The 26,050-nt window shown below is 34.6% G+C and overlaps 1 protein-coding gene and 1 pseudogene across 2 annotated transcripts in view; both read left to right on the top strand.

Annotated features, from left to right (window-relative positions):
* The window catches only part of P4HA1 (prolyl 4-hydroxylase subunit alpha 1), an 87,974-nt gene that overhangs the window by 42,156 nt on the left and 19,768 nt on the right, over positions 1–26,050 (top strand). The window contains exons 6-9 of one of the 2 annotated variants that reach the window (XM_036928729.2): positions 10,462–10,701; positions 13,473–13,669; positions 16,016–16,192; positions 18,179–18,249. In XM_036928729.2, the coding sequence (XP_036784624.2) occupies positions 10,462–10,701; positions 13,473–13,669; positions 16,016–16,192; positions 18,179–18,249 (685 nt within the window). Of the gene's footprint in view, positions 1–10,461; positions 10,702–13,472; positions 13,670–16,015; positions 16,193–18,178; positions 18,250–19,267; positions 19,339–26,050 lie in introns of both variants that reach the window. The other variant, XM_036928730.2, reaches the window with a different exon arrangement.
* Positions 10,925–13,466, top strand: LOC130684604 (small integral membrane protein 20-like; annotated as a pseudogene).

The following is a 26,050-nucleotide window of genomic DNA, read 5'->3' as shown; positions in this document are numbered from 1 at the left end:
TTTCTTTCTATTGTTTTATTCTTCTTGATTTTATATATTTTTACTCTAAGATTTATTATGTCTTTCCTTCTACTGACTTTGGGACTCATTTGTTCGTCCTTTTCTAGTTTCAGTAATTGTGAGTTTAGACTGTTCATTTGGGATTGTTTATCTTTCCTGAGGTAGGCCTGTATTGCAATATACTTCCCTCTTAGTGTGGCCTTCTCTGCATCACGCAGATTTTGCAGTGTTGAATTATTGTTGTCATTTGTCTCCATCTATTATTGCTTGATCTCTGTTTTTATTTGGTCATTGATCCATTGGTTATTTAGGAGCATATTGTTAAGCCTCCATGTTTGTGGGATTTTTCATTTTCTTTGTATTTATTTCTAGTTTCATACCTTTGTGGTCTGAGTAGCTGGTTGGTACAATTTCAGTCTTTTTCAATTTACTGAGGTTCTTTTTGTGGCCTAGTATATGATCTATTCTTGAAAATGTTCCATGTGCACTTGAGAAGAATGTGTGTCCTGCCACTTTTGGATGTAGAGTTCTGTAGATGTCTGTTAGGTCCATCTGTTCTAATGTATTGTTTAATCCTCTGTCTCCTTAGTTATCTTCTGTCTTGGTTTATTTGTCCTTTAGAGTGAGTGTAGTGTTAAAGTCTCCTAGAATGAATGCAGTGTATTCTATTTCCCCTTTTAATTCTGTTAGTATTTGTTTCATATATGTAGTTGCTCCTGTGTTGGGCGCATAGATATTTATAATGGTTGTATCTTTCTATTGGATTGACCCCTTTATCATTATGTAATGTCCTTCTTTGTCTCTTGTGACTTTCTTTGTTTTGAAGTCTATTTTGTATAATATAAGTACTACAACTCCTGCTTTCTTCTCCCTATTAATTGCATGAAATGTCTTTTTCCATTCCTTCACTTTTAGTCTGTGTATGTCTTCGGGTTTGAAGTGAGTCTCATATAAGCAGCATATAGATGGGTCTTGTTTTTTATCCATTCAGTGACTCTAAGTCTTTTGATTGGTGCATTCAGACCATTTACACTTAGGGTGATTGTCGATAGGTATGTACTTATTGCCATTGCAGGCTTTAGATTTGTGTTTACCAAAGGGTCAAGGGTAACTTTTTTACTATCTAAGAGTCTAACTTAACTCAGTATGCTATTACAAATACAACCTTAAAGGTTCTTTTTTTTTTCCCTCTTTTTTATTCCTCCTCCATTCTTCTTATATTAGGTATCATATTTTGTACTCTTTGTCTATCCTTTGACTGACTTTGTGGGTAGTTGATTTAATTTTGCATTTGCTTAGTGATGAACTGTTCTATTTTCTTTACTGTGGTTTTATTACCTCTGGTGACAGCTATTTAGCCTTAAGAACACTTCCATCTATAGCAGTCTCTCCAAAATATACTATAGAGATGGTTTGTGTGAGGTAAATTCTCTCAGCTTTTCCTTATCTAAAAATTGTGTAACTCCTCCTTTAAATTTAAATGATAATATTGCTGATTAGAATATCCTTTGTTCAGGGCCCTTCTGCTTCATTGCATTAAATATATCATGCTACTCCCTTCTGGCCTGTAAGGTTTCTGCTGAGAAGTCTGATGGTAGCCTGATGGGTTTTCCTTTGTATGTGATCTTTTTTCTCTCTCTAGCTGCTTTTGAAAGTCTGTCCTTATCCTTAATCTTTGCCATTTTAATTATTATATGTCTTGTTGTTGTCTTCCTTGGGTCCCTTCTCTTGGGTCACCAAGTCCCTCCCACATACCCCATTACAGTCTCTGTCCATCAGCGTAGTGAGATGCTATAGAGTCACTACTTGTCTTCTCTGTGTTGTATAGCCCTCCCCATGCCCCCCCTCATTATACATGCTAATCATAATGCCCCCTTTCTCCCCCCACTGTTATCCCTCCCTTCCCACCCATCCTCCCCAGTCCCTTTCTCTTTGGTAACTGTTAGTCCATTCTTGGGTTCTGTGAGTCTGCTGCTGTTTTGCTCCTTCAGTTTTTTCTTTATACTTATACTCCACAGAAGAGTGAAATCATTTGATACTTGTCTTTCTCTGCCTGACTTATTTCACTGAGCATAATACCCTCTAGCTCAATCCATGTTGTGGCAAATAGTAGGATTTATTTTCTTCTATGTTTATGATTTTTATTTTGAAATATCTTTCAGGAAGATTTATTCAGTTTCACTTGGGCCTTTTTCTGGCATTTGTGAGATTTTTGTTTGAACCAGGTTCCTTTGATGTTTCATAGTTGTATGTGGCACCCTCTAGTGCCCAGAAGCTCTACTCTCTGGAACTGCTCGGCCCCTGGAGCTATGTCGGGGGTCGCAGGGGAGTGGTGCTTGTGCCTGGGCGGGGGAGGAAAGAGCTGTTTCCTGCTTCCCAGCTGTTATGCCTGTCTCCACTGCCAGAATCAGTGGGCCGAACACATAGGTGTAAACCTCTATGCTTTATGTTTGTAGTTGACGCAAGGGCAGGGGCTGCCAATTTGTGAACCAGGTGTAGGCTGGCCAGGAGGAAGGCACAGTAGGCTGCGTATCATGGTGGGGGACCTTGGAGCTGCGTTTCCAGCCAGGGGGATGGAGCGCCTGTAGCGCCTGAAAGTTCCCAATGTGCTGGGCAGAGTGAGCCTGGACAATTTTGTCTACCTGTTCTTTCTCCTGAGCAGTAAGCTGTGTAATCCTTGCCCCTTTAGCAGCCCTCTCATTGTTAGGAAGTCTCTCAGACTGCCCGCCTTTCTTTTGTCCCAGACTAGCCATATGTGGATCCGTTTACTGCAAGTAGCTGGAATCTCAGTCTCTCCAGGTATTCCGCCTGTCTTAGCTTTCCAACCACACTAATCACCAGAGCACCATGCAATGTAGGTTTGTGCTCCCAAAGCAGATCTCCAGGGTTAGGTGTTCAGCAGTTCCAGGCCTGCACTCCCTGCCCGCTCTGTTTCTCTTCCTCCTGCCAGTGAGCTGGGGTGGGGGAAGGGCTTGGGTCCCACTGGATCATGGCTTTGGTAGTTACTCTGTTCCGTGAGGTCTGTTCTTTTCTCCAGGTGTATGCAGTCTGGGACACCCTCCTTTCCTGTTGCTCTTTCAGGATTAATTGTATTAATTATATTTTCGTGTTATATGTAGTTTTAGGATGAGGCCTCTGTCTCACCTCTCACACTGCCATCTTTAATCTGAACTAATAAATAGTTTTTAGGCTTTTTGTTGTTGTTGTTTTCCAAACCATTCTCTGTTGTTAACAGAGAAGGATCCAGAAATACGTTTGAAGGCCCCTTGTGCATCTTCCCTTCCTTAATGACAATTCTGAACTTGGTGTGTATTCTTCCATTCTTTTGTACTTTACTATATGTATTGTTGTGTTTTTAATTTTTGCAAATAATGTACATACTCTATCTTTCTGCAACTCTTTTCACTCAGTATTTTTGAAGTAATTCATTCATGCTCAGATTTGAAGTAATTCATTCATGCTCAGATTCATCTGTTATATGGTATTGTATGATATAATTTGTTGCTATGTCAAACAAGGTTTCCTTGTTTATATCTTCTTGTGCCCATATACACACATGTAGGAGTTTCTCTTAAGATATAAGACATCAAGGTATATGCTTCAACTTCACTAGATATGGCAATATGTCCTCCAGACGAGATGCACCAATTACACTCTGATCAGCAATGTGTCAATTCCCATTTCTTCATATCCCTGCTGCCCTTTCTTTTGTCAGATTTTAAGTTGTAGCAGTTTAGGTGTAAAACAACTGGGGAAGGATGATGCATTTTATTAATTGCCCTAAAACAAAGAAGTCAGAGAAATGCTTATTTTACTGGATTCATATTGATGCCAGGTTAACTCCCTGATTAGTTTTGTCTGTTTCTTCCTCTTTTGGGGGCCTATCTTTTGAAATAGTTTGTTGGTATTTTCATGTAGAATCTGTTAAGATATGTTCATTTTGGCATCACTCATTTCTGTAGTTCATATTGACTGTTCTTTTAGTTTCAGTTTGTTCCAAACCCTGATTTGTTGAATAGATCCATATCTTCAAAAGATAATCATGTTTTTTTTTTAAGCCATGATATATTTTTTTAGAAAATATCTTAAATACAAAGTTCAATTTACTTCAGGTGGAAGTTGAATGTTCATGCTCTTGGTCACCTGTATCCCTAGCTCAGTGAGTTGATAAGGTTATACACCAAGCAGTAGATTCTCCACACATCTCATGAGCTCAGTCAGCTATGAGTGTACCCTATTGCCTCAGATGCAAGACAACAGCTTCCCAAGTATATGTGTCTTAAACATTTTTCTCCCATACAAATCAAGTTTGTATCTAGTAAGTGTTCCTTTGAAGTGTAAAAATTTTTAAATTAAGTGTCCTGTCCACAAAATTTATTTCTCAGTAAATTTTTCAGGTACTGTCATATAATATTATAGTTTATATTGTGATAATAAAGTAAAAGGACTTTTTTGGGGGGTGTTAGTTTTCTTTAAATTGGGTCCCTACATTCAGTTTGACATGCTAATATCAGTCATCTACTTCTTTTGAACCAAAGGAATTTACAGTTTATCTTTTCTCTCATTAATTGTATTTGCCATTTCTATGAAAATTTTTTGCATTTTTTTTCTAGCAGTATCACTTTCCTTATCTCATTTTCTTCATTTTCTTGCCATTTACTTTTTCTTCTCATATGTGCTCTATTTTGTAAACCGCCTTCTGTTTCAAATGTTATATCACTTGTTTTTCATTTTTATCTTCTAAGAATCCAATTCCCAGGCATTCTGCTTTTAATAATTGTGAATAGATCAATGGGTAAAATAAACAGAGATGCTTTAACTACAAAAGAAGAATAGCTAAAGATCCTCTACTCTATCTCTATTATGCTTCCAAATAATGTTGCCAGAATATCAAGTCACATAAAAAATAATACTGGTGCTACCTACATGAAGTAATGGTATACTGTCCCCTTAAGTCTTCTGGATGTCCCTGAGAAAGACATTCCTAATTTCTGCATTGTAAGCTCATCTTAGAATTGTACACCATTTCTCATAAGTGAAAAATAATGAGTCATAATTTAATACATTTCTTTGGTTTCTGGAATTGCTTCATGTTAAAGTATTAATAAATTAGTTTCTTGGTATCCTTTCTTAGAGTGGAATGTGAAGTAGAGAGTTATGGACTTTCCCTTACAAGTAACTGTCTGCCTGTTGTTGCTTTTAAGATTGTCTCATCTTTAATCTTTGCCATTTTAATAACATTATGTCTTGGTGTTGTCTCTTGCGGTTCCTTTTGTTAGGGGCTCTCTGTGCTTCCAGGCTATGGGTGTCTGTTTCCTTCCCCATACTGGGAATGTTTTCAGCTATTATTTCTTCAAAGAGACTTTCTACTCCTATGTCTCTCTCTCCTACTTCTAGGACCCCTATCATGTGAATATTGTTTCACTGGGAGTTCTCTCAGCTCTCTTAGCATCTTCTAATTTTTAGAGATTCTTTTTTCTATGTTTCTTAGCTTGGTTATTTTCCTGTTCTCTATCTTCTATCACACTGATTCTTTCCTCTAGTTCCAGTAGTCTACTCTTTATTCTCTCCATTGTATTTTTCATTTGTTACTGTATTCTTCAGCCCTGAGTGGCTCTTTTTCATATTTTATATCTCTTTATTGAAGTTCTCACTAATACCATGAGTTCTGTTCCTCAGGTTAGTAAGCATCTTTATGACTGTTACTTTGAAATCTTTATCAAGAAGATTGGTGATTCCCATTTAACTTAGCCCTCTTTCTGGTGTCTTACCTTATTCTTTTGTTTGAAACATAGTCCTTTGCCTCCTCATTTTGTCTGGGTTTCTGGGTTTCTTCCTTTGTATTAGATAATCCTAGTCTAGAAGGTAATGGCTTTATGAAGTGGGTGTCCTGTGGTGCCCAGAAGCTCGAGACTCTTTGCTCACCTGTGCCTGGTTCTCCTTTGCAGTGTAGTTTCAGTTTCAGTTGCTGTTGGTGGGCTGTGGGCAGGGCTGCCTTTCTGCCTGTCTGCCAGCAGTGGCTGATCTCTGTCAGCAGAGGCTGAAAGCTTGCCTGTGTGTGTCATTTGTGTGCTGAGAGGCAGTTCTGCTGAGATGCATTGTGGGCAGGGCTGCCCTCTGCTTGCTGGTTAGCAATGGCAACCGCTGCTGGGCAGGCCAGTCTGGGCAGGTGTGCTGGGGAGTGCTGTTGTGTAGAGCTGAACTGCCAGTGAGGGAGATGGAGGGTTTAGAGCTGACTTCTCCAAGTGCCCCCACCAGTTGGGCTGAGAGAGGGCTGTGAAAGCTGGGAAAACCTCCCTCTAACTGCCAGGCAGCAAAGTTGGTCTGCTGCTGTGCCAAGCGGGCTGGGTGGGTTGAGTGTGCAAGGAGGCATGCTGCTGGGCTGAGCTGCTAGCAAGGAGAATGGAGCATTTGGAGCTGGCTTCCCAGAGCACCCAACTAGTTGGCCTGAGGGAGGGCTGGGGAAGGTTGACCACATACCCTTTCTCTTCCAGAGAGAGTTCCCTCCAACCCCTGCCTCTCTGGCACACTTCCTGCTGCTGGTAAGTCTTTCAAACTGCTGCCTCTGTGTGGGTCTCAGAGGGACCAGCAGAACATGCCTGTCTTCCATAAGAGGCCTTTATTGATGGGCATCCAGTTTGCAGTCTTTTGCTGTTATAGAAATGATGCTGCCAGTATCCTTGTACATAGGTTATTTTGTACTTTTGCTAAGTAATTGTTGGGGTACTTTTTCTAGAAGTGATGCCACTGAGTCAGAGTTAATGCAATGCAATTTTATTAATATTGTACAAATTTCCCTCCACAGTGGTTGTATCATTTTGTTTTTCCACCAGCAATATATGAGTGCCTGTTTCCCAACAGCATCACCAAAAAATGTTGTCAAACTTTGAGATTTTTGCTAATTTAATAGTTCATTTTTCTTTAAATTAGATTATAGATTCATAGCTATACCAATTTCTTTATCATTCTTCCATGTTCTTCAGACTTTCCATTTGGAATTATTTTCTTCCTCCTTGAAACACATCCTTTAGAAGCTCTTTCATGTCCTTTGTTTGGCTTGGAACTCTTTTTGCTTCGTGTATCTGAAGTTCCATGTGTTTTACCAGGCAAATTGTCCAGCATTATTTCTGTGCCACATTCTGTTGTTTTATTCTGGAATTCTAAGTAGACATGATTGGACATTCTTATTTTTTCTTTCTTGTCTTTTAATTAGCACTTCATATTTATCCCTTCTCTCTACTACATTATGGGTAGCTTATCCCATGGTAATTTGTTTAGTTATCTCTTCTAGGTTTATTGTTCTCTTCTTTTGTTGTATCTAACTTGCTGTTTAATTTATCCAATACATTTTTTTAATTGATTATATTTATCATTTCTGGAAGTTTCATTTTTTTACCACTCAAATCTGCCTCATCTTTCTTAGGTCTGTGTTCATATTAACTATTTTAAAAAATTTCTTTAAACATTTTAATCATAGCTTTTCATTTTTAATCTGGTATTGCCAATATCTGAAGACCTTGGGGGATATCTAATACTGTTTTTTTTCAGTTTCTGCTGGTTGTGCTCATAGTGGCCTGTTTAATCATGTGCTTTGTAATTTTGGGTCATGTGCATTGTGTGCGGAAATATTGCAAAACCTGAGATGAAGGTGCATTTTGTAGAGTGTAAATGTTGCTTCTGCCAGATGTTCTAGACATTATCAGCCTACAACTATTTTAAGTTAAATTTCTTGACTTTAGTTTCCCAGAACCATGGAGATAGCATAAATTTGAGTTCTGAGGGCATGCCTGTGGAATCTCAGGGATTTTTTCCCCTCTACCTACAGTGCAGATTGAGAAAAATTGCTTTTGTTGTTTCTCTTTGCCAGCCAACAGTTTTTTCTTTTTTTTCTAGTTCATGCTTTATTGAAGAGGTAATTATTCAAAGATCTGCCTTAAGTGGGGTAGGACTAACTTGCCAATTTGTTTTGCATGGGCCTGAGGTTTTATCTCCTGTCCCTTTCTTTTTGATTAAAAATCAAGCTTCAAGGCTTCTGATGTGGAGACTGCCTCCAGGGTAGACACATCTTTGTTCTCTGCTTACCTCTCTGGGTTTCAAGTTCATTTTTGGTTTTGGACCCAAGAAATTGGCTTAATTCCTGTGAAATTGGCTATAGTATAAATGGATTATTCTTTTATTACATTTTATCTAGTATTTCTAGGCATTAAAGTATCAGAAGCTCCCTTCCCTCCTCCCCAATATGTGATGCAGAAGTAATTCTCTATTATTACTTAACAGAATATGAACCAAAAACAACATAAAATACTCAGGCCTTTAAAATCTCCAAGTAATGCATCTGATTTACTGTTTAAAAGATGGTATTATATAGTTGCTGTCATTTTGTTCATATCATTCAGTTGTACTTTTTATGTTTATTCTTTCTATAGTCTTTTTCTTTGTTCTTATGAAAGTAGTGGTAATTGTACAATATTTGAAAAGGTAAGAAGTTATAAAGATTTAGGAAACAACAACTTAATATTATGACATGCTTCTGTCTAGATTTTTCTGGCTTTCCTATATGGCATTTAAAATTATCTTAGTGAAAAATACTATTATTTTTCATTATTATTCCATTATGTTGACATATCTGCCTATACATTCCCTTACTTTTAGCTTATTATAGTTTTTACTATAGAATTTGGCCAGCTACAAAAATAATTTTTATAAGAAGGTGTTTCTTCTAACCCTAGTACTAAAGAAAAGAGTTGGAAATCATAGTATCAATTCATAGGGTATAAAATTATTGTTCTTGTCTTGTTTTGCTAAGTGTCTTAAAAGTAAAGTTATCAGTTTATTCTCCCTCCTCCATTCATTTTGCCATTTTGTGTTACTATATTAGAAGCACAAACTTCTGAAGTCATATAGTGTAGATTCTAATTCTGGCTCTTAATTGTGTGAGCTTGAACACAAGACTTAATCTCTCTCTACTTTAGTTCTTCTGTTGCACTGCTTTGAGGATTAAATGAGTGACAGATGCCTGGCACATAGTAAATGTAGGCTATTGTTTAAAACAACCATGAAGAAAAATATTGTTAATTTCATATTTTTTAATGATTAATGAGCTGAATATTTTGTATGTGTTTTGGTTGCCTATGTATATTTCTTTTTTACTTTTTTGACCGAGAGGTTGTACGTACTCATTTTAATCCTCTTTATATTTTTTAAAAATTGGAGTTGGTATTGTTTGTAAGTTGTAGATGGATTCAAATATTTGGTTACTTTTATAATAGAATGGCATGCTGCCATTAAAAAAGCTATCACCCCACTCACCCCATCCCCTCCCCCATGGTAACCAGTAGTCACTTCTCAGTGTCTGTGAGTCTACTGCTATTTTGTTCATTTTGTTTTGTTTTTAGACACCATGAGTCAGTGAAATAATATGGTGTTTGTCTTTCTTCACCTAACTTATTTCACTTAACATAATACCCTCTAGGTCCATCCATGTTGTTGCAAATGGCAGGATTTCTTTTTATGGCTGCATAATATTCTGTTGTGTGTATGCCCCACATCTTTTTCCATTTATCTATTGATTGGCACTTTGTTTGCTTCCATGTCTTGGCTATTGTAAATAATGTGGCAATAAACATGGGGGGGAAGCAACTCAAATGTCCATTAACTGATAAACAAAATGTAGTCTATCCATATAGTAGACTATTATTTGGCAATAAAAAAGGATACTAGACCATGGATGAAACTTGAAAACATGCTGAGTGAAAGAAGCCAGTCACAAAGGACCATATATTATATGGTTCAATTATGTATAGATAGGCAAATCTGTAAGATACAGAAAGCTAGATTAATGGTTGTCTAGGGCTGAGCAGGAAGGGTCATGATTGCTAATGGTTACATAGTTTCTTTTTGGGGTGATGAAAATGTTCTAAGATTGTGGTGATGGTTGCACAACTCTCTGAATATATTAAAAACTATTGTATTCTTTAAATGTGTGAACTTTATAATACATAAATTACTTATATTAATGCTGTTGCAGAAAGAAAGGGAAGGAACCAGTTGACAGGTTTGCTTCTCTTCCTCTCCTATCCATTTCTTTTCCAGGATGTTGGTTAGGAATAAGATAGATATATCTCATATGGGGATTCCTGCTGTTAGAAAATTGCATACTTCAACTAAATTGATGTTTCATTTTGGTAAGATGGCTAATGATTGAAGTCCTCTTAAGTCTCTCGGTCCCATGTCCCCTGTTAGCTGTGTGGCTATTGCCATGTTTCATTGCTTTGTAGATTGTTCTTCTGTTTATAAACTTAGGACAATTCCTGCTTTTCCTACCTCAAAGGGTTGTAAACTTCAAATGAAAGTGAGATAGCTTAACCTAGCCTAGCTAACTCACTTTGAAAGCTATATCGTCCTAAATAAATATACAGTTGTATTAAGATTCCTAAATTTCTCTGTATTTTCTTTCTGTAGGAGTAGAACACAAATCTTTTCTAACAGTTGAGGACTGTTTTGAATTGGGTAAAGTGGCATATACAGAAGCAGATTATTACCATACAGAACTGTGGATGGAACAAGCACTACGGCAGCTGGATGAAGGCGAGGTTTCTACCATTGATAAAGTCTCTGTTCTAGATTATTTGAGCTATGCGGTGTATCAGCAGGGAGACATGGATAAGGCACTTTTGCTCACGAAGAAGCTTCTTGAACTAGGTATGTTAACTTGGCCTAATTCAAGGTTATAAATATATTGGATATATAATATATATATACACATATATACATGTATAGCTATATATAGAGATAAATTATAATTGTATATAATAGATATAATAAATATATAAAAAGTACCAAAGCTCTATGATGAGATATATATATAATTCTGAGATACGTATATAATTCTGATACCTGTAGTATCTGTATTTATATATAGATATGTATGACTTTATCTCATCACAGAGCTTTGGTACTTTTTGTTTTTTATAAGTTAAGAGCCTCATTTGTCAGACATACTTTTGTCCTCTTCTGTTTACCTTCTAAATACATAGCAACTGATTTTTCTTATTTAATAGTACTACAACAGTGGCTGTGTTTCTTTGTACTCATAAAGAATTTGAAAATTAGACTTAACCTAGCTAACTCAGTCAAAAAGTTTATTTACCATGCTGCCATACTAAATACTAATCAGTTTCCTTTGAAGGATATTTAGGTTTATTGCATTTCATATTCAAAAACAGTGATTTGAAATAAATAGACTGGAAATATATTTGATTGCCATATTCAAATGTTAGAAAAATGTGGTATCTTATGAGGATTTTACCACTAGTAAATATAGTGTTTCGCTAAGTATAGTTGGTCCAGGGACCACATGTGTAAGAATTACTTGGATACTTATTAGAAATGAAAATTCCTTGATCTCCACTCCAGGCTTACTAAATCAGAATCTATGGAGGTGGAGTTGTATGCTAATAAATTCAGGTGTCCTTACAAAGTTTTAAAACTTTTTAAAAACTATTTTTGGAGAGTGTGGGGCACACAGCAGGGCGGAGCGGCACCATGTCCCAGAACCTGTGCTCGGTGCTCATTTTTAGTGGCTTCATCTCCCTGATCAGTGCTGCCTTACCCCATTTACTTCCAGCCCCTAATGCGGCTGGAGACATACCAGAAGGAACAAGCAGTAAATCGTGCTGGTATTGTTCAAGAACATGTACAGCCACCAAGATTGAAAGTGTGGTCTAATATATTTGGCAGGAAATGAGCCTATCACCAATTCTGATTATGAAGTAGACATCTTCATGTTTTCGATTCTGCAGCAAGTACAATAAATCACCTGGCTATAGAAGGATGGCCAGAGAAGAACACCACTGTAATGCCATAGAAAGAGTACTGTGCACGAGGATTAATATTTCCCTTCTTAGGTATCATAAGAACCCTGGAACAAATCACACCATTAGGAAGGTGTTTATGATTCCGTTTACTTTCTAAAAATGAAGCTCTTTCACCCAGCTGTGTTTGGAAGAGAGCTACTTACTATTCAGGCTCTGCTACTAACCCAGCTGAGTGGTGATAAGAATATAAAGCAACCAGTAGAATTGGAAAGATCCTAGTCTGCTTTGCCATCTTCCATATAGGAAATTTCAGTGAAAAACCACCATACTCAGCAGCCTCACCGGATTCTTTGAAAATTTTGAAGTTGATAGAACTCTGAGGACAAGGTACATGGTACTCTAAGAATAAACAATTCAGCTTACCTGTTTTGTTGCTGCACATTGGAAAATAAAAAATGGGGATGCATGCATAGTAGAAATCAGTGTTGAATTAATGGAAGTGAAAATATGTATATTAAAATGATTTATTTTTATTTGAAAAAACCTATTTTTATGAATAGGCAAATATATGTAAGAAGAGTCAAACAGTTCAAAAGGATTGGTCATCTGAAAATGAACTTTTGATAATTACATTATTTCTTAATTGAGTGAATAAATTGAGATAGTAGTTCAAGTACTTTGTTTTCAGTATCTTTTAGAGGTTTTTTTCCTCCTCACTTAAAAAATACTCATTGTAGAATATTTATTAAAAATAGAAAAAGATATAGAAGAGTCATCCATAAGCTAATCATGCAAAGATACCCACAAATATTTTTGTCTCCTTGTAGTAGGCACCCCCTTCTCTGCTCACACTTTTCCCTTTCTTTTACAAAATTACACTCAGATTGTATATCATAACATACATTGTGACTAGCTTCTCAAAGACAAATTTTTATAAATTTAAGGCTAGATTTTATAAATACTTCAATTATCACAAGTGAAGTTTCTACACACTGGTCTGCCTTTTTTTTTTACATTGGTTTGGGTTTTTTTCTTCTCCCCTGTGGGTGGAGTAGTCCTCTTTTTCCTTATTAAAAGCTAAAATTATGACTAGCAATTCAGAGGCAGTTAGTAGATTCCAGCTTATTTGAAAATTATATCTTTAGTTTCTCTTTTTTTCTGTCTCAGTTAGAATTTTGGGACTGAAATCCACTCAGCCCTCAGAAGTAAGCTGTGTTCCATGTTTATAAAGGTTGCTTTTGAATTGTATATCCTGTCATCCCAATGGTGATTATGTTTCAGTCTCAGATCTTTTCCATTGCTTAAAATAAGTAGACTGAATACTCTTTGAAAATTCATTTGACATAAAATTGATCAGAATTTCTTTGGCTGATTAGTAAGTTCTCAAAGAAGATTTTAAATAATTGCTACTTTGAAATAAGTGGCTGATTCCATCTCCAGAGCTCTTTCTATATAGAGTATGTGATTTACTTGAGGCAGTACTGGATTATACCTATTGTTTTGATATAATAATTTTTATTAGTGTTTACTTCCACTCTCAGAACCATCCTGGTCTGGAAGGTAAATTATATGGGTCTCTATTTCTATAATACAGTATTCTGAAACTTGAACAACTATAAACTTATTCATGGGCATGCATTCTTTCTCTTCTAATAGATCCTGCACATCAGAGAGCTAATGGTAACTTAAAATATTTTGAATATATAATGGCTAAAGAAAAAGATGCCAATAAATCTGCTTCAGATGACCAATCTGATCAGAAAACCACACTAAAGAAAAAAGGGGTTGCTGTGGATTACCTGCCGGAGAGACAGAAGTACGAAATGCTGTGCCGTGGGGAGGGTATCAAAATGGTAAAGTGGAAAAGCCAATTGTGTGTGTGTGTGTGTTTGTACATAGTTCTAGAGAGAGCCAGATTCTTTCATACTTAAGCCTACGTGATAAACATCAGAATTATTGTATAACTTACAGTTTGCCACACATCTTATTATGGGCATCAACTTCATATGTGCCAACTGTTAATAAAGTAGCTTTAAAGTAAAGCTTGTGAATCATATTACATGCATTTTTGGTAATACTACCCTTTTCATTGATCAAAAGAGGCTTATTTTTTGAAGCTGAAGGATCAGACAATTTAAGGGAACTGATAAAGTTTTTTCTTACATCTTAGTGCAAAAGAGATTTCAGCAGTCTTAACTAGAAATAATACACCATTCTAACCCATGCTACAAAACAGTGTATTCATCTATACAATAATCTCTTGCAGTTTTTCTCCTAGTTGACCTTGACTGATTGCTTAGTGAAATGTTTTTGTCTATTTAAGAAATACTAAAAATCTAGAAGGATTCAACAGATTTTAGCTTTAACATTTATTCTTTAAAATACTCAAAGGTATATCTATAAATATCCCTTTGTTTTATTGTGTATCTATATTTACGTATTTATAATTCAGAGTACCAGTGCTTTAGGATGTTGATGATAATAAGCCCAAAACAAAAAAGTTGAAGTCTGGGGAACATAGGTTTTTGTTCTGCCTCGTGATGATGATAATGGTAATGCATATTATGGGATACACATTATGGAGATGATACACATTGTTTCCCAACATTATTTGGTCATGGAACCCTTTTTTAAGGAATATCATGTGTTAATTATATTATTCGTAATGTGGGCATACTTAGAAGAAGTTAGTGAATTTTTCAAATAACCACTTTTAAGTGTAAACATTTAACTTCACTAAAACTCAAGTTGGGCTTTATGTTTTGATATTGATGACTTTCTGATATTTGATGACATACTGTTGACAGCCTAACTTCTAATAGCAAATAAGCAGATCTTGTCTATGCTGCATTTACAATAGCCAAGATATGGAAGCTACCTAAATGTCCATCAGTAGATGAATGTATAAAGATGTGGCACATATAACGATGGAATATTACTCAGCCCTAAAAAAGAAATCCTGCCATTTGCAACAACATGGATGGATCTAGAGGGTACTATGCTCAGTGAAATAAGCCAGGTGGAGAAAGACAAATACCATATGTTGTTACTTCTGATAGCTAAGTTCATGGAGTCCTGGAAGATCATGCTTTCTTTTGCTTTGAGAGCTAATGAGTAACTACAAAGATGGAAACATTGTTATACTCATGAAACTTCTTTTTAAAATTTCACATCTAAATATTTTAGTATGTATCTTTTGACAATAAGGACTCTTAAAAATAACCAGAATACCATTATCATTCCTAAAAAAACTAACAGTTCTGTAATATCATCTTAGTGTTCAAATTTCCAATAGTAAGCAGGTATCTTTTATTTCCCTTAATAACTCAAGAAGAGAACAAAATAAAACCTCAGGTATAAACAGAAGTCTGCTAATTTTTAAGTTTGTTGATGTGACATACACATCGATTCTGGAAGGTAAATTTATATGGAGTATCATTATTCTCAGAATAGTTAAAATCCTCTCACCATTATATAAAACACTTATTTGATATAAACAAAGCCTTGCATTTGATTCTGGGTTAATAAAGTACATGAACAATAAACAATCATTATTTGTTTTGTATGTTAACTAATAATTAAAACAAAAACTAATATTCCGACTTCATATATGACATACTTATTTAATTCTGAGAAGAATCAGCAATGGAATAACTTATTTAGTTAATAATAATACATAGATGATTGAAAAGAACATTTATTTGTTTTGTTGATTGCTCTATTTTGAATGCCTTCTGATAAAAGCACCTAGCATTTTTGTTTAGTAACTTATTTTTTCTCTTTCCTTTTTTAAAAAAATCTTTTTTTGTGTGCAACAAGCATTTAACTGGGAGGTAATTAAGAAAACCTGGGTAGGCTTTGTTTTGTTTTTTCCTTTTAGAATTTTCTCTTTCTGGATGCTTCCCATTACTTTACGAATGCTGTTCATTCATTTCATATTTCCATGAACACTTCATTATTTCATTCATATTAATAACACCTGAGTTTTATTTTGATGAGAGAAGGGTTAAAAGAGAGACCCTACCTTTTCTCTTAAATTAAGGCCTGCCATCTCTCTTCCAGACATTAATAAAACTAAAAATCCTGAAGGTCTTGTTTGATGCAAATTATTTGCAGAGTATTTTTCTTTTGAGTATACGAACAAATGTTAAAATTTCTATTATTCTAATATTGTAATCATTTCTTAACTTTATGTTTAGACTCCTCGGAGACAGAAAAAACTATTTTGCCGCTACCATGATGGAAATCGGAATCCTAAATTTATTCTGGCTCCAGCCAAACAGGAAGATGAATGGGACAGGCCTCGTATTATTCGCTTCCATGATATCATTTCTGATGCAGAAATTGAAATTGTCAAAGATCTAGCAAAACCAAGGGTAAATTATTTTTTCTCTCCTCAACTTACTATACTTGTGTATCAGTTTTTCTTTTGCAGGACTACAGATATGACAACTGATACAGCAATAACCCCACAGATAGTTTTAGATACTGTTGTCACAACATAATGGAGTTAACTAAGCTCTGTTTATACCAGTTTTTCCCAGTTTGCTATCAAAACAAGTAACACACTACAGTTGGGTTTTAGTCACTTAATGTTGAAAATGATAGATGAGATTTTTATTCACACTTAACAAATTTGTGTTTCAGCATCTTCCTGAAAAAGTTCTGTATATAGTTTGGAGCCCTTGATCAAAGGGACTAACTTTTAAATATCTTCTAAAGACCAACTTTTAAATATCTTCTATCTGTTTATCTGAAAGAATGCTTGAAGTATTTTTTATTCCCTTTTAGGCACTTTATTGCTAGAAAGATATAATTGGGCAGAAGCCATCATGATAACTTGAAATAATGATATCATAGTTTTCTGACTCAACCCACATCATTGATCTTAAGAAAAACAGTTTAATGTAAACAGTCCTATAAACTTAGTGTAGAGCATAGAAATTCTTCTTTTGTGAGTATGTGAGAATGACCACCGTTAGGCTCTTGCCTATTTTCCCAACAACTTGCTCTTAAAAACCTATTTAATCTTATTGATAATAAAATACAAACTGCTACCACTTGCATAAAGAGATTATTAAATAAACACTAAGCATATTTTTGCTCTCTTACTACACAGGAGTTGGAATTTTTTTCTGTAAAGGTCCAAAGAGTAAATATTTTTTAGTTTTTGCAGGTCATAGAGTCTGTCACAGCTACTTAGCCCTGCTATTGTAGTGCAAAATCAGCCATGGAAAATACATAAATGGAGTATGGCCATATTTTAATAAAACTTTATTTCCAAAATCTAAATTTGGCCTATGGACCATAGTTTACTGATCCTTGTTATATCATAAAGATTAAATTATCAGGATATCTGCACTGCAAAATAAACTTAAAGTCAGAATTTCTGTTGTTGTTAAGTTTTACTACTTTTCCAAATTGGTACTGTTTGTTTTTTACCAGAGATTACATTTTAAATAGAAAATACTGGTCTAATAGGTATGGGTACTGTCCAAGGGAATTCTTTTAAATCTCTCAGGCAGAATGCTACTTATATTACATCATATTCTGTCATTTTCTTTTGAATTCCTACTTTAGTCCATTATTTGTGGCCAATAAGTCCAGTAAAGCAAAATATCTTGATAGAATATTTATTAAGAATTTATTTCAGCCTGGAGATCAAGTCTTCTATTTCTGGATTTGGAGTCTTCAGTCTTCAAAGGAATGCCTCAGTTGAATTATTTTGATCAAGAAATTCAGCGGCTATGAAAATGTTCATATTCTTTGGTTAACCTCAGAATCATCCTCCATTTTAAAAAATTAGTTTAAAATCATTATCTTGGCTGTTGTCTCTTTCTTGCTGTTTTTAACTTGATAAGTTCTTTTCATCTGCCTTTGTGCTCAGTCCAAGATTATTTCACTGTATATGTGAAATATATGAGCAGCTATCTTGAAGAGAAAATTGACCTTATGACAAATTTTGAACATTAATCTTGCACATAGTTCCATTACTAGAAAAACTTTAAAAGTTTGAAATAGATGAATCATTAACTGGAAATAGTCATTCTTGTAATTATAAATTGATTTCAAATTTTAGAAATTTCTCTTTTCCTCAGTGTCACAAATTTTATTCCAATTTTTTTTGTTTGTGTATCCTCTATTCACACAAAACAAAAACAAAAATTAAAAATAATTGTTTTAATAAAAAAACTTAAAAAGCCAACTGGCTTTCAAGGCTCAACACAAGGTGACTGGAAGTCTATGGAGTTATTTTCTCTTTTCAGCTTCCTTGTAAAAAATCCCAGAATTCTAACTGGTTGGATAAATGTGATTCATTTTTTTGTTTTGTAATGCAATTATTTTGATGGTTGGCTTCACAGCTGAGGCGAGCCACCATTTCAAATCCAGTAACAGGAGACTTGGAGACGGTACATTACAGAATTAGCAAAAGGTAAGAGATGTGTATGCTGCATATTTTGCCCTCTAATAAGTGTTTTATACATCCTGCAGGAATTACTCATTTAAGGGAAGTTAAGTCATTTTCAGTCTCCAGCTCAAGTCACTGCCTATTATATACGCATGGATAAACTGCTTTGTGTTTCACAGGTCTTTCCCTTTAACTAGAAGTTCTGATTTTAATCTTTAATTGGTCTGTTATTTTTAGGGAATTGATATGCTTTGCATCCTCTTCAGGTCAGGAATCAGATACCCAGGAAATGGCTTGATGCTTGTCTTCTTTTTCCTTTTACTTGCCAAAGGGAAATAAAGAAGAAAAAGATGCAGCCCGGATTAATCTGGGAATAGTCTTTGTTTATATAGTTCTCTCACATTCATAAATGCTACAGTGATTTCACATCGACCTTCATGGTGATTATATTGGCATTTGCTCATACATCTTGTAAAATACTATTGTCATTTTGAGAGTAATCTGTATTCCTCCTGTTGGAGTTGCTTTTTAAAAACATGCTGACTTGAAAGTTGGCAATGGAAAGAACAGTTATGCTTCTGATCCCAACTGATTCCAACTGCTAATACTTTTTAACTTAGTTGCCTTTTACTTCGCCAGAGACACTTAACAATTTTATCTCATTGAGAGTTCTAAAAATGAACTTAAAGAGACTTATTCTTCTGTGAATATTTAAAGGACATCAAACTTCTAGATCTGAGAAAGTTCCTGTGAAACCCAGTACTAAGTCATTTACATACAGCTTCAAAAGATTTTTTTAAAAAAAGTGAAAGGACAATAAATCTTCAACAAAAATCTGTCAACCCATTTTCTCTTGATTTGGAAGTGGCTTTTCTCATTGCCACCTGTCTAAATGTTTTTGCTGATTTGAAACCATTACCCACCATCCAGACCAATCTGAATCCTTCCAATCACCTGTGGCTTGGCAAAACAAAACAAACAAAAGCCCCAAATTGCCTGCTACGTGAGTAAGTCCTTGTCCTTTCTCTTTTTTTTTTTGTAGCTGAGCCGAGCTACAGTACATGACCCTGAGACTGGAAAATTGACCACAGCACAGTACAGAGTATCTAAGAGGTAAGGGAGTACTGGGGAGAATTTTAGTCATATTTCAACCATTTTCTTTCTTGATCTAATTTTCATAGAACACGTGATATGGTTCCTAAGACGTAGGCTGTTAGGCATAGGTATTTGATGACAACTGTGCCTGAATTTTTGTGATGGACTAATAAACAGACATGGTTATGTGACAATTAATAGAGATTTTCCAGAATAACTTGCTAGATTTCAAAATGCCTAGCAGGCCTCCCTAAACCCTACCTGATAAGTGAAGTTGTGTTCTTATATCGAAATAAAAGAAGTTCTCAAAGACTCTTCATAGAAAAAGGCCTAATATGACTATTGTAATAAAGCAGGGGTTAAAAAATCTCTGCATCACCCAGGAGCTGTAGATACTGAGAAAGTGAATGCCCTTAAGGGGTTACAGAACAAATCCTTTGCAAATCACTTCCAAATTCTTTGCTTTTTTAACAGTTTTTAAAGAGAATCTAAGTGATTACTGACAGGACACTGTGTATGTATATCACTGTGTAACAGAAAGAAATCACAGACTAACTGACATTCCAACAGAACTCCTTTTTCCATCTATGTATTAATGTAAAGGTTTCTCCACTCTCATAAAAATGAAAATAGAACTATCACTGAGCTGAATTTAGCCTCATTCTAGCAATAAAGAATGTTTATCTACAGATAATTGGAAAATAGCAAAACTGTGTTTTTTATAATTTTACCTCTTACATTCAGGTCTTTGATCCATTTTGAGTCAATTTTTGTGTATGGTAAGAGATAGAGGTCCAACTGTGTTTTTTTCATGTGGATGTCCAGTTGTCCCAGCATCATTTGTTGAAAAGACTTCCCTATTGAATTGTCTTGGCAATTGTCTTGGTAATTTAAAACTTTAGAAATATTGAGAATTAAAGTATTTTATTTCTTTACAAACATTTAACTATGGTTATTTAATCATGTTATTTAGGTTAACATATACTAATAAATGGTTACTTAATCATGTTATGAGGTTAACATATACTAATAATAATTGTGGTAACTCATTCCAGAATACATTTTTAACACTTAAACCTTTATGTTACAGGAAATTTATATTTTTACCAGTTTATATTATTCCTATTTTCTATTCAAATTATTTTAGTTGACATAATTTCAGGTGTACAACATAGTGATTCAATGTTTATATACATTATAAAATACTTATCACATTAAGTGTAATAAGTGTAGTTGAGTTAGTTACCAAGTTATTAAATGTAGTTACCAAGTTATTACAAAATTACTGGCTATATTCCTCATGCTGTACCCTTAATCCCCATGACTAGTTTTTTGTTTTGTTTTTTAATTCAAGTATGTTGATATATAATCTTATGTTTGTTTCAAATGTACAACATAGTTGTTCAGCAGTTACCCATGTTACTAAATCCTCACCCCCCTCTAGTGCGGTCACTATCTTATCAATGTAGTAAGGTGTTACAGAATCATTAAGTGTTTTCTCCGTGCTGTACTACTGTCCCCATGACCAACTTATATTGTGATTATAAATTATTGTGTCCCTTTATGCCCTTCTCCCTCTACCCTCCCTAACCCCTCCCTCTTGGTAACCACTAGTCCCTTCTCAGTGTCTATGAGTCTACTGCTATATTGTTTCGCTTTGTTCTATACTCCACAAATAAGTGAAATCATTTGGTGTTTGTCCTTCTCTGCCTGGCTTATTTCACTGAGCATAATACCCTCTAGGTCTATCCATGTTTTGCAAATGGGAACATTTCTTTTTATGGCTGAATGTACCACTTCTTCTTTATCTGTTCATCACTGATGGACACTTAAGTTGCTTCCGTATCTCAGCTATTGTAAATAGTGCAGCGATAAACAGGGATGCGTATGTCTTTTGGAATCAGGTATCTTGTTTTCTTGCGGTAAATTCTAGGAGTGGAATTCCTGGGTCAAATGGTATTCTATTTTTAGTTTTTTTGAGGACTCTCCATATTGCTTTCCACAACGGTTGCATCAGTTTACTTTCCCACAACAGTGTAGGATGGTTCCCATTTCTCTGCATCCTTGCCAGCATGTGTTATTTTTTGTCTTTTGGACAGTGGCCATCCTCACTGGTGTGAGGTGGTATTTCATTGTGGCTTTAATTTTCATTTCCCTGATGATTAAGTGATGCGAAGCATCTTTTCGTGTGCCTATTAGCTATCTGTATTTCTTTTTTGGAGAGGTGTCTGTTCAGGTCCTCCACCCATTTCTTAATTGGATTATATGTTTTTTGGGTGTTGAGGCAGATGAGTTCTTTATATATTTTAGGTGTTAACCCCTTATCAAATGAATCATATATGAATATATTCTCCCATACTGGAGGGTGCCTTTTTGTTCTGCTGTTGGTGTCCTTTGCTGTACAGAAGTTTTTAGTTTGATGTAGTCCCACTTGTTCATTTTTTATTTTGTTTCCCTTGTTCGAGGAGATGTGTCCAGGAAAAAATTGCTCATGCTTATATTCAAGAGATTTCTGCCTGTTTTCATCTAAGAGCTTTATGGTTTCATTACTTAGATTCAGGTCTTTGATCCATTTTGAGTTTACTTTATGTATGGAGTTGGACAGTAATCCAGTTTCATTCTCTTGCATGTAGCTGTCCAGTTTTCCCAGCACCAGTTGTTGAGACTAGTTTATTTTATAACTGGCAGTTTGTACTTCTTGATCCCCTTCACCTATCTCTGCACCCCAACGCACATAAATTTTTTTGTGGGAGAGAAGTAAAAAAAATAAAAGACTTAGGCATAGAAATACATTGCTCTTGGACAGGCCTCCAGCTCACACTACTGACATTTTGAATCAGGTAATTCTTCCTTGTTGGGGGCTGTCCTGAGCTTTGTAGGGTGTTGAGTAGCATCTCTGGCACCCACTAGATACCAGTAGCATCCTTTATCCTAAGGGTGGAACAGTTGAAATGTGATAGTGACAAATTTTTATTGTAAAAATCAAAAATGTCTCCAGACATTGCCAGATGTACCCTGGTTGGCATAATCTCCCCAGGGGTTCCACCTTTCTGTTTCTGTTGAGAACCACTGTTCTAGGATAAGAATGGAATGAAAATGCAAGTTCAAGGGAAAAGAGTGATGTAAGATTTCCAAGTATGAAAAAATACTTCACTCATATATTATTTTGAATGGGTGATGGTGGGCATCAAGCCATTATGGTATTTAGATTCCACTGGATACATTTAAAAAGTAATAGTTTTGCAGAAATGACTACTATTTTCAGTATGACAATTAAATCCTTTGAAATTAAATCCTATTGTAATGAAAAATTTTTAGTTGTCACCTACAAAATTGTGCAAAGGAGTACATATATTAATCCTCAACATCCCCAAACACATATTCTGGTTTCTTAACTGTCCTATACCACTACTTGTCCCCTTACCCCAGTTAGAAGTCAAGAAGAAAATTAAAATTTGCTATAATTTTTACATTACAGAACCATAGTCATGTCTTAAAAAATTAATCCCTTTTTTAGACAGAGTTCAAAGTAGTCTAGTAAAAAAAGGAATTCCACAAGACAGTGATTTTCCTCTTTACTCTTGAGGAAAATTGTTCACCAGCACTTTAAAAAATAAAATATATATGTTGATAGGTTTTAACCATTAAGGAATTTTATCCATAAAAATCCAGTACTTTTCATATTTTAAGAAATATGAATATGAATGAAATTAAAAGTTTTTGCTGTTTTGGGAGTTTAATAAGTATATTGAGGCATTTTCTAACTACCACTGTAAATGTGAAATTTTTGAAAATTCCTACAAGTGAAGTAAATCTATGTTCTATGTTTCCTTCACATTATACCTCTGAAAAAGTCATCTCAAATGCAAACTAGAAAAAAATTTAAGTGAACTGATGTCAGTTAATGTAATCCCTTCTGCTCTGGGAACATCTCTATTTTGAAAGAGTCAGAAAGGAATTTCAAATATCTGTATTTTGAGAATGTCTAAGTGATTGCATCATCTTCCATGGAAGTAAAAATATTTTCCGGTGTTCTAGCAAATAGAATTTTATTTGGGCAGAGTATGTGTGGAAATACATCATAGTTTAAAAAAATAAAGTTTTTATTGACTTAATTGACTTTATGTACTTTATTGACAAGTCATCTCTATCTTTCTGGTATTAAAACAAAAAACCCTAAAACTTAAATACAGCTTGTTAATGGAGGTAATAATTTTGGCTAAAGCAGAGAAATGGAATTTTAATTTTTGAAAAGTAAACATTCAGTTATGTGCTCTGAAAAAACAGTTTAGTTATGTGAACTCTTAAGTCCAGTTAAAGGAATATAAAGAGATACACAAATAATCTATTTAGTTTGCTAGAAAAAGCTTCTTTGACTCTGGTGGGTTATTTTTGGAAGTGGTTTTCATTTTTTTACTCTGATGTACATATTTCCTACAATGTGATATTTTATTATGCTTAAGATTTTGTTTATCCATGTTAATCAGGAGCAAATATAGTATAAAAGTATATTAATATTTTTACAGTAGTGGCGAATACAGATGGCTTTGGATGATGCCTATATTTTAATTGGAGTAACTTTTAACATTGCCCTCTGTTGGGTTGAACAGTGGTCCTCAGATTGAGATAACTGAAATGGACAGATCTCTACTGTTACTGGCATAATTGTCCCACTAAGAACCAAAGAGACTGGATAAATTTCCAGTCTGGATGATTAGTCTTTCTTTGGTAACCATCAAGCACTTAAGAATTATTGAAAGTTTTGCCCTCTATAATTGGTATTTTGGGCCCTGAATTATCTTTAGCCTTTGTCAAAAAAATAGTGGTTTTATATTAGTAATTGTATAGTGTTAATTTTCAATTGTGTTGGGTTAGAACGTAGTGATAGTATTCAAATTACATTACTCATATCTTTCTTTGGAAGTTTAGTAATAAAATTCAAAACCTCCAAAATGATGTTGTCTATTAAGCATGCCTTCCTTACTAATATATGGGAAATACAGACATGCAGTGTGAGACTGTTGCTCCTTACGTAAAGCATTCCAGTGTTATTTTTAAAAATCACGTATTAAAAGAATACCAAAGATTTTTTCTAACAGCAGAAACTCTAGAAAGGAAAAAAATTTTGACATGTTACTCTGCATGTACACTTAGCTCTCAGATTCTTGTCATTAAGACTAAAAGGAAGATATTTTGGGTTATCTAAATATTACAGAAAAAAGGAAAGCATATAAAATAATCCAGAGAAGTAGTTCTTTTTTTCTCCTGGCACTAAATTGTTCTGTGGAAAAAAAATACTGTGTAACTTAGTTGACATTTTCAATTATAGTTGTATGAAAGATAAATCTTCTTAAAATGATTTTTCCTGTCAATGTGAAATGCTGTAACTTTACATTCTAACTCAGTTAAAGCACTTGTACTAGAAGAAAGAACCTCGGTTTCTGATTATTTAATTTAGAGCAAGAGTAAGACTTCCAGATCCTAAAGAAAAGACAGTTAACATATATGATATCACTGTGTCACTGAATTTTTAGCAATGTTACAACAATGTAAATTCAAGGCTAATTTCTTAGACTACCTGATAGGCTGCGATAATGTTGACTAAAATGTTTACATAAAACATTTAAATGTTTAAATGTATGAAATTCACCAGCTCAGAAGAACCTTACTATATTTTGGAGAAGTTTTCATGTGAAAAAGTAAGTGAAGTAACTTTTCATGCATCGTGGAATTCAATTTCCTCTCTAGGATCAGTAACCTGAACCACAATTAACGTAGATTTTTTTTAACCTACACTATCAGTGGTTTTACCTACTAAACTTCAAAACTTTCATTGAGATCATTTATGATATAACAAGAAGTACAATCTAAAACTTTTAAAATTTTAAACAAAATTAAATATTTTTTTTGCCTCTGACTGGAAAAGATTAAAAGGAATGATAATGGCAAGGATTTTATGAGATGGGCACTCTAATAAACAGTTGGTAGGAGTATAAATCACTGCAACTTTTTTGTGAGGCATTTTGACATCATTTATCAAAATGTGAAAGTCTAGCAGTTCTACAACTAGGAATTTATTCTATAGAGATAGTCTCACAAGTGTGCAAAGATACACAGCAATTTTTATTTCAGTATTGTTTGTAATAGAGAAAAATTAGATTTTAAATTGTGATAAAAAATGGGAGTTGGAGTAGAGGTTACCTTAATTAACCAGTGATTTATTGATGGATCTTCACACTTTGGAATTAAAAGAAAAGCAGTAGTTTAAAAAATAATAAGGAATGAGAATGTAAAATGATATATTTGCTGTGGGAAAAACAGTTTGGTAGTTCCTCAAACAGTTGAATACAGGATCATCAGCATGATCCAGAAATTCCAATTCTAGGAATATATGCAAAATAATTGAAAGGAAGGATTCAGATACTTGTACACTGATATTCATGACATTATTCACAATAGCCAAAAGGTGGAAGCAACCCAAATGTTCATTAATGAATGAATGGATAATCAAGATATGGTATACATGTAAAAGAATTTTATTCAGCCTTATTAAAAAGGAATGAAATTCTGATACGTGGATGAACCTTTAGGACATTATAAAGTGAAATAAGCCAGATATAAAGGGGTAAATATTGTATGGTTTTACTTACAGGAGATACTTAAATAGGAAAATTCATACAGACAAAAAAATGGAATTGGAGTAGAGGTTTCCAGGGACTCAGAGGAGAGA

Source organism: Manis pentadactyla, chromosome 8, assembly GCF_030020395.1.
Source record: "Manis pentadactyla isolate mManPen7 chromosome 8, mManPen7.hap1, whole genome shotgun sequence".
Lineage (NCBI taxonomy): Eukaryota > Metazoa > Chordata > Mammalia > Pholidota > Manidae > Manis > Manis pentadactyla.
Note: the sequence above shows the minus strand (reverse complement) of the source record. Positions and strands in the feature narration are given on the sequence as shown.